General features: G+C 44.5%; 1 protein-coding gene across 1 annotated transcript; it reads right to left on the minus strand.

The window, feature by feature from the left end:
• Positions 1-977: 977 nt before the first annotated feature.
• LOC111230061 (F-box/WD repeat-containing protein 7-like) lies at positions 978-9,373 on the minus strand. The gene is made up of 13 exons (XM_022756622.1): positions 9,097-9,373; positions 6,087-6,205; positions 5,348-5,589; positions 4,883-5,006; positions 4,486-4,607; positions 3,896-3,982; positions 3,630-3,719; positions 3,161-3,249; positions 2,284-2,506; positions 2,018-2,140; positions 1,697-1,862; positions 1,435-1,523; positions 978-1,282 (listed from the first exon to the last, which is right to left on the minus strand). Exons 1-13 carry the CDS (start codon positions 9,184-9,186, stop codon positions 1,179-1,181), a joined length of 1,668 nt encoding a protein of 555 aa, XP_022612343.1. The 5' UTR covers positions 9,187-9,373; the 3' UTR covers positions 978-1,178.
• Positions 9,374-9,575: the final 202 nt, after the last annotated feature.

The raw sequence follows: 9,575 nt of genomic DNA on the forward strand, positions 1-9,575 counted from the left end.
TTATGCACCACATGTTTATACAATCCGCATCTGCATGCAAAAACACCCAGAAGTGCACACTCATTGTCTGTTCTGCTATCTCACACACACTTACAGTGCACACACCTGAGCACAGCACATTAATCATCATTAGCGGCATCATGCACGGAGCCAATACTCTATACGGCACTTTGAGCAGAGAGAGGTAACTTCCTATCTTCAACTACTGCCTAAATGCCACAGAAATGTCACTTAGAGACACACAAGAGACGCCGGGAGACGGACACAGACACACACGCACTCCGACACATATCAGTTATCATGCCTACCTCTGGCAGTGGAGAGAGGGAATGAGAGAGGGAGACAGAGAGAAAGGGGGAGATACAGAGAGCAAGTGAGAAAAAAAGCATCGGTTGCCTTAGCGACTGAGACATGTCGAGTCTGCTAGAGTAAGAGAGGGGAGAGAGAGCGATGTAGGGAGGGCAAGAGACTGTAGGAAAGAGATTTAAATGCTAATTATGTGTGTGTGTGTGTGTGTTTTTTTTTAAATGGGTTCAATTAAATGGACGCAGAGGAAAAGAAATGAATTTGACGAGGCAAACAGAAAATGATACTGAGGACATTAATAAGCTCATTTTGGAGGCGAGAGGTTAAAAAAAAAAGAAAAAAAAAAAAAAGAAGACGAAACTCTTCAATTATGTTTACAAAAACAGCAAGGACACCCCAGAGAGAAAGAGACAGAAAAATAGACAGCAAAGAGGAGGAGGAGGAGGAGGAAGGAAGGAAGGAACAAGGGGAATAAAGATGGAATAAAATTGAATTTACATTCATTTACACAGGTTGCACCGGCAGAGCGGGGCGCTGAACTGGTGTTTCAAGAAGAGGCACGGTCAGATTGAAATAAAAAAATAAGACAACAAAAGATGCAAATTTGGAGGTGAGAGTCACAGTGTGACAGCTTTATTGTGTGTGGAAATAATATTTACATAGAAAACAATCTGCCTATCACTCACACATACCCACGCACACACACAGACACACACACACACACACTTTCTCCATCCATATGCTCCCCCTCCGACACTGACACTCAGTCTGTCACACTTCACTCCCCTCCACCCTCCTTCGCTGTCACTACGCTCCCTCCCTCTCATTTCCTCCTCATGGCTGCAGGCCGTGGTGTCCTCCGCGTGAGAAACTCACTGGAGAACACAGCGCAACCACGAGCCGGACCCTCCGTCCTCCATGCCGTCAGACCGGCTGTCTCCTCCTTCATCGTTGTCATCATCATCATCTCCGTAATCTAAATTTGACAAGGAGGTCAGAGGGATTGGATTCTACATGCATCGTATGAAATTAACATGTCAGTGTAATCTGCAATTCAACGGTTGGTCATTGAGCCTGTGAGTCAATAAATAAAGACCTGAGCGTGTGTGAAATTGTGTGTTTCTGTACCATCAGTCTCCTCGTCATCCTCCGTGTCCTCCTCTGATTCCAGCGAGCAGGAGTCCAGTCGACTGTCTCTCTTCACTGTGACGTCACCTCTGTAACATTTACACCGCAATTAATTAAACACCTTTTATCAATGGAGTGTGTCACACTCAGGTACATCTCAGTATACCTCCAGGAAAGAGGTAAGTAATTATGAATATTCACATTTGGAATATAATTGAGCAGTTCAGACTTTGTGAGTTGTGTCAACAGGTGTTGTGCCCACCTCTGCTTCCCGGAGCTGGGAAGCTGCTCCCATACGATGAGATTGCGACCTCCGGTGACCCACCGGTGGTCTCCGCTTCCCGTGGTCCACGCTGCAAAGCAGAGGATTCTGGGAGCTTCAGGCCAGGTCAGGGAGGCCAGGTACCGGCACTGAGGCAGAGAGAATACTGGAGGCAGGAGATGGAGCGGGAGATGAAGGGAATGGAGGTCAACAGAGGAAAACAAAGTGGTTTCGATTTTGTCTTAAGTCCTTATCGTGCTGTCACGCTCTCAGAGTGGAGTGAGTAACTTCTGGTTGCACATGGTTTACTCTGTGACTCACAATTTAGCGTGCTGTCTCCATTCGCCAGATCATAGCAGGAGCCAATTAGGAGGCCTCCTGTCTGGTGGACACAATCTGTTACCCCGGTGATGCTGCTGTGATTGGTCAGTCTGGATGTCGTTCCTGTGATAATTGAACAGATGTTAGGTGGAAGGATTATGCAAATGTTCCCACATCTCCTTTGCCTTTTCAGTCTTTTTTTTCCCCGTATCGAACACACACACACAAACACAAACACACTCTGCCCGTCCCATTCCAGGGCTCACCGGTCCTCCAGTGTAGGATCTTGAGCCAGGCTTGACCGTAAGCCAGGAACACTCTGTCTCCCCGCGGGCTGAGGGTCAGACGCCCACCCGGCCCCCCACCGCAGCCTGTCACCTGGCCGCTCCAGTGGTGCAGCAGCCTCAGGGGGTCTTGATTCGAACACCGGTTCTCCCACACAGACACCCCTCCCTCGGCCGAGCCGCTGAACACCAGCGGACCCTGAGACTGTGGAGGGCACAAGAGACACGGTTGTCATGGTGATGTGAGTCTGTGTGTGTGTGTGTGTGTGTGCGCGTGAGAGAGAGAGAGAGCAAAAGGGAGAGAGAGAATGTGTATGTTTGTGTGAATGGGTAAGGAGTGTACGGACACTTTCAAAATGTACGTTTCTGTGCCGCTGTTGGATATAAATGGATTGTGTGCTTTGCATGATAAACAACAAAGAGGATGACAATGATGCGCTACGCTTTAATGCTTCAGGCACATTTTGATGAGTGCAAATTGAAAAAAATGTGCATATGCAGCTGTGGATTTCAATATTCATAAAAAGCCTTTTTGCTCAAAATATGTACAGTATGCGCTCTAAAATTGGCCGAGCTTACCTCCCAACAAATATCTTTGATTTCCATTTGAAAGCATAAACAAGGAAATCTTGTGTGAGGAAATGGGTGTAGAAATATAGCCGTCTGATTTCCAGAGAAGAGGCTTTTTCACAAATTAGTAATCAAGACTTCTAAAGCTACTTTGGACAGCTTTTACAGAGGGAGAAACATTAGCATGTTTTTGTGTCAGTCATTGTGTTTTTTAAAAATAGGCTGAAAATGAACAAACAGCTTGAGCATCCTCAGGGTGGTCAGTGTGTCATGTGAGTGACCCACCCACCTGGATGGAGGTGACTGCTTCCTGGTGAGCGTTGATTGACTGGCAGTTTTCGAAAGAGTGCCAGCTCCAGGCTTGAACTTTCCCTCCATCTGCGGGATGACGGAGTGTGAGGTTAACATGTGCTGACAGGCGGCTGGCAGTCATTATTGTTGGTCACGGTCGACCCACCTGAGCCTGACTGCCTAAACTGTTTGCCTCCATCTCTCCGATTCACCCTGATAGACCTCTGCTACACTCACTAACTCACTGGCAGATGATACCACTGTGTCAGACTCTGTCTGCATTATTAGTAGGCATATAAGATACACACACACTGGTCTAAAATAATGCATTCATATAAGTATGGATCTGCATGTCTGCTCCAAAGCAAATACGCGTACAGAAATAGACGTCACATACAAGTAGGATGTGATACGACAACTCCATCTTCGTTTTTCCATATGTGACTACTTGCCACACAAACACACACCTGATCCAGTGATGATGTAGCCGTCTTCCTCTGGCACAAAGCAGAGAGCAGTCACAGCGTTGAAGGTGTAGATAGACTTAACACATTGCCCTGAAGGTAACGGGAAAACACTAATTTAATTGACAAGACACAGACCACCAGTCAAGCAGGCACACATTGATTACGACTCACTCACACACGTTTCTCAAACAGAGCCCTCAGGCGCCATCTACTTTAATATATATATTTACATATCTCTGTGTGCATGTCTGTGTGGTTAAGCATACCAATGCTCAGGGCCCAGATCTTCACGTAGCAGTCTGCCGAGCCACTCAAAATAAACCGCTCCTTGTCGGACAAAGACAGGGACCAGGCTGACGAGGGGGCAAACGCAGACAAAAGAGAGACAGAGAGGTGAGGACAAAAACATTAAGCTGAGAGGAAGCTGTAAATAGGCCATGATGCACACATTGAAAAAAAAAGAGGCAGCTTGTGAGAGAGATGCAAAGTGGGAACAGACAGGATTTAAAAAAAAAAGAAAAAGAAAAAAGGAACAAATAATTAGCCAGTGAGTACAGTGTGACTGTAGTTCGACTGAGCTGCTTTATGCACGGCCCTTCTAGACTTGGTATTTTAAGTTGGGGAATCAGGTGTGGAGGGTGTAGGAGGAGAGCGAGAGAGGCCGTCGGAGTTCAAGTGATGGAAGGCTGCCTGCTTCAGACAGACAGTGAACTCTCTAAAGTGTCTAGTGAGGTTATCTCTCGCTGGGGTTGATCTGATGAACTGCTCCTATAATTACCAGACCGCAGGACACAGGCATTACTCAGCTGCAGTCGGCTGTGGATGTGTGTGTTTGTGTGTGTGTGTGTGTCCTCACCCAATCTCTTGCAGTACTCGGGGGGAGGTGCAGACAGACAGGTAACTCCACCCGTGTGACCCCCCAGGTTCTTGTGCTCTGTTGCCGTGGGAACGTGCCACACCTTCACCGTCGTATCTCGGCTTGGAGGATAAAGTTTGACGGAGTGAGAAAGAGAGGATTCGGGAAGATGGAAGAGAGGTCACAGCGAGTGAAAGAAGGCGGCGAAAACAAGCAAAGTTAAAAGGCGTTTGACATGAACCGCAAGAGAATTGAAACGAGCGTTCAGGGCGGGTGAAGAAAAACAAATACATGTCAGACAGCGAGGGAAAGAGCAGAAGCATATTAAGTGATAAATTAGGTGAAATGTTCACTTTGCACATCCATTATGCAAATCAGGGCTTCTTTGCTACTTTACCTTCCAGAAACCACCAGGTTGTCAACGGCAACCACACAGGTGACTATGTCATTGTGACCCTCTAACAGCCTCAAGCGAAACTTTGTCTTCTCCCAAGACGCTTTGAGGGATGTAAATTCAGCTTCTGTGAAAGAAATGATTTGTGCAATTAGCGATGTTGACTCATCAACACCCCGGCCTGTTAATCTACACAGTTCTTCAATATGGATTAGTCTGCCACTGCGAAGTTTGGGGCTAATTTAGCTCCAAGGATCTAAAACGTAGGCCCTGTCTTCAGGGAAGCAAATGCAGCCTGTTGGTTTTTCATACTGGCAGCCACATGGGCTTGTTAGGACTCCTCAGGGCATACATGTATAATCTGATTTTAGATGTTAATAGCAAATGAAGGCAATGCATTTGTGCTTTTAACAGCCTGTGATAAATTGTAATAACAATCTTTTCAGCCACTTTTCTTAATTATCCCACCTTCCTGTCGCAGTTGCTGCTCCTTGTCCAAGTCTGGACAGCCTCCTGACTCGTCTCGGCTGTGATGTGACACCTTGGCTGGCGCTGTCCTTTCCTGCTGTCTGCGCATCTCTGCCTCCCCTCCCGTCTCCCTCTGCCTGGCAGCCGGCGCTGGCGTTGCTTGAGCTTTGGACTCCTCTTCTCCCTTAAGGATCTTGGAGGCTGGAGGCGTTTGTGATGGAGGGGCCCCAGGAGCATCCACCCTGTGCCAATGCAGAAAGCAAGAGCTGAATGAATAATCAAAATGCAAACTGCACACAGTATCCTCTGTGACAGCGAGCGTACCTGTAGAGGATCTCCAAGTCCCATACAAACAAAAACACTACTTCTTAATGAGCTCCTGGTCTGTGTATTAGAAAGAATAAGTGTTTCATTCAGTTTGATGTTGATATTCTCACATTCTGATTTCAGTAATCTGCTCATAGGCCTTGGGGAACTTTAATAGGGAGAATGACATCCTTGAGTGATGTTTACATGACACATTATGAACAGTAGAAAGTTCCCATTTTCTTAAAGCATGACAGAATTTGACCTCCAGTGTGTTTGGATAGACATACAAAAAGATCAAAGGCTTCAAAGTGAATGTTGTTGCTTTTGAAGAATTATGTTTCTCTCCATCTGCGCCCCCCCCACCCCAACCCACCCCAACCCACCCCAAACCCACACCCCTCTTGCTGGTACCTCTCCCTCACTTCCTTACACTTGTCTTTTCATCTTCTCCTTTTTTCCGTCTCCCACAATCCCCAGAGTTTGCTGCGGGCCAGAAAGCTGCAGCTGAAGCTCAGCCAATCTGGAACGCAGCTCCGCCTTCCTGGAGATCTGAGGGGGAAGAAGGCACGAGATTGGTTGTAAACCAAGCTACTAAATCCACAAGTTGTTTATATGCACAACCAACACGCTCAGTCTGTCTTGATTTATTAGGCTGCAACTGGCAACATACGCTATACTCCTGCCTGATTGTGAGTTATGAAATATGCATGAATGAGTGAATTAGGCATGTCAACTCTATATCAACTGGCTGTTTCCTGTGTTAAAGGAATAGTCCACCAATTGTACAACTGTCTGTTTTTTTTTAACTCACTTTACTTATCAAGTACTAATAATACTGAGGGTCAGTATAATGCTTGTTTGTTCTTCTGGCAGAGCTTTCTGAAGTAATCCTGCTTGTATTATCAGCGTTATGTCAGCTTGGGTTTAGAGAGTGAAACTGGGGTCGTGGAATTTGACAAGATATGGACATTAACCGGGCAGGGGGTATTTAAAAGAAAGACTCTACCAGTGTTTAAGGGGATTTATCTATACTGAAGACTAAAAGTAGCAAAAGTATTTTATAGAAGTATTGTCAGGAAATGTGTTTTAAGGAAAAGCACCATAAGTAAAAGTACTCCATTAACCCCTGTCCACGTGTTATTATATTATTGAATTATCATTATTGATGCATGCACCTGTGTCAGCGCCATTTTCATTTGGTCTGAGCTAATTATAGCTACTTCCTATACTGCTGGCTCGATTAATGAATTTAATCTACATTAATGCATTTCATATTATTATTTATGAACTTGTTTTGTATTTAAAATCTTAATCTGAAACGACATAAGTAACTATATAACTTCAGCAGTGCAGTGTTTCCCTCAACAAAAAATATCAGAAAATAGAAATACTCAAGTTAACTTTAAGTACCATAAAACTGTACTACAGTACCGAACTTGACAGTAAATGTACTTAGTTACAGTATGTTCTACCACTATTTGTGAGTCTCCCAACTTTGTGGAAATGCAAATGTGGTCTGCTTGGTTTCCTGCTGTGGCTGCACTTGTATTCAGGGCTGCAGACCAATTGAAGGCCTTAATCAGCAGCATGGGACACACCTGGGCCCAGTGTGTCCCATGCATATAAGCAGAGCAGCAGCAGTCAGATGTGGGCAGCTCTCCTCATCACACACCTCTGCAGCGTGGGGGTTTCTTTTTCACTCACCCACTCACCCACCCACCCCCTACATGACCGACCTTACAGATTCCTCCCAACTTCTTTTTGTGCTTATTTTGATCATTTTGCTGAAAATAAATTAGTTTGTTATTTAGTATACAAGTGTGTCTCCCATCTTTTTGTGCAGTCTAAGAGCCGGGCTGTAACAAATGGGGGGCTAGTACTTTGTTTGTTTGTTTGCTGGCTTTTGGTAGGAGTAGTGTATTTTTCCACTTTTTCTTCTCACTGCAGGTGGAGTTGCCTTGGTGCGTAATCAGTGGAACTTGTCTCTGGTGTGTCGGTACCACATGTCCAGAGTTTGTAGTAGACTGGTAAGTTGCATGATGCAGTGATTTGTGTGTTGAGGAGTTTTCTGGTTTTCTGCCAGGTTGTAGGTACTCTGGGTTTTTTGGGCACATGTAAGTACAGGCTGTCCACTGCACATCTGATTTTGTTTATTCGGAGCTCACTCCCTGGTTAGGTTGTAGGGCCTGTTCCCTTTAGAAATTTGTTTGGGGGGGATTTATAGTTTGGTAGCGACTGTGCTTGGAGCGGTTGTCTCGGGGGCACATCTGTGGATCAGACGGTCACCGGTTCTCCTGCCTGGTCGTCCCATCAGGCTGTAAGTGCATGAGTACCCACCGCAAGTGGCTACCTGAAGACTAGGGAGGAGGTTAGCTAGTTTTGATTGGGCAGTGAGAGGGAAGGGCTCCGTTTGTGTTTAGATGTATTTGGCTGTCTGTACGCTCCTGTGTTAGTGTGTAATTGCGTGCAAAATAGTTAGCTTTGCTGTGTGTAGTAGCGTGTTTTGTGCTCTTTGTCTGTAAGGCTCTTTGTTTGGATGTGGCGGGAGTTGAGAATTTTTTTTCTTGAAAGCTCCATCAGAGGAGTTTTTGGAGCACTGTAGTCGAGAGCAATTGCTGAAAATCGCAGCATGTAAAATCTGTCTATTTTAATAAAGTGCATTTACGATTTTTATAGGGAAATTGTTTTTGTTTTTAAACCATTTTCTGGTTTAATTTCATGATACTTTGTTCAGACAGGAAATTCACAAACATATTCAAGGTAATTTTAAGCACTACACCAGTAACTCTCACCATCACCACAAGATGATGTTGAGCTGTAAATGTATGGGACACTACAGTGTGCATTTATTTTCTTGTCTCCAATTAGGGATGTAAGGTCGGTACAGAAAGGGGGGGGATAAAAAAACACTGCTGTAGGTCATGGCCATAATTTATAACATTCACATACTGCCCTTTAATAAACTGAGGACTTCCTCATGTTCTTGATATTATTATTTTTTTTTCTGATGCACTTGAGTCTGAGCTTCTGAATTCCTGAGGCAGAAGCTGTCAAATCAGTGACTCAATCATTATTTAGTTAATCGTTTTCTTATTTATTTTACCAACACTGTTATAGCAAGTTTCAAGAGGCTTGATTTTATAACTTTCCTCAGAATATATCAGTATCATTAAAACATCATCTTTATTTAAACATGTGTAAACAATATGTAATACTTTCTGGACTGTTTGCTGTGTGAATATGAATCTCAACTCTACAAACATGCTGAAGATGGATATTTAATATCTTTTTTTATTATTTAGACTAAGTCTGTGCTGTGGTGAAGTCTGAGGTGCAGTCATACATAACCTGCTGTTACACCTGAGGGAAATCTATTCAGGATTTGCCAAATTCACACAGATCACATGAAAAATAAAAAGGCAGATGAAGTGTTTCTGTACCTTGAATCTCTCCTCTGGGGTGAGACTAATTTTTATTTCCAGATTCTCAATCTGTCTCAACTTCTTCTGCAGCTTCCTCACCTCCCCCATTTGCGGCACTGGGCTCGTCTAAACCTCCGCGGGTTAATTTCACTTTAAACTGCCTGACTGACTCTCAACTTGTCGGAGAGTGTCAAACACACGACATCGTCTTTACATGAAAGGTCTGGAGAGGTTTAAATAAATAAAGATATATCACACAGCTCGGCGGTGTGCTGGGAAGACGTGTCGCCGGATGTTGACGATACTTTACACATGTATAACTGTCCTTACAGCGCCACCATGTGAGCAGTCAAGGTACTGCCTTGAAAACTATTAATAATAAATTGAACTGTACATACTGGGCCGCACCTGCACCGTTTCACATCCATTTATTAACGACGACATGATAGTGTTTTGGAGGGTTAAATATTTGATTCGGTTTATTCACAGACTCCCAA

Source organism: Seriola dumerili, unplaced genomic scaffold, assembly GCF_002260705.1.
Source record: "Seriola dumerili isolate Sdu_G_001 unplaced genomic scaffold, Sdu_1.0 BDQW01000258.1, whole genome shotgun sequence".
NCBI classification, from domain to species: Eukaryota; Metazoa; Chordata; class Actinopteri; order Carangiformes; family Carangidae; genus Seriola; species Seriola dumerili.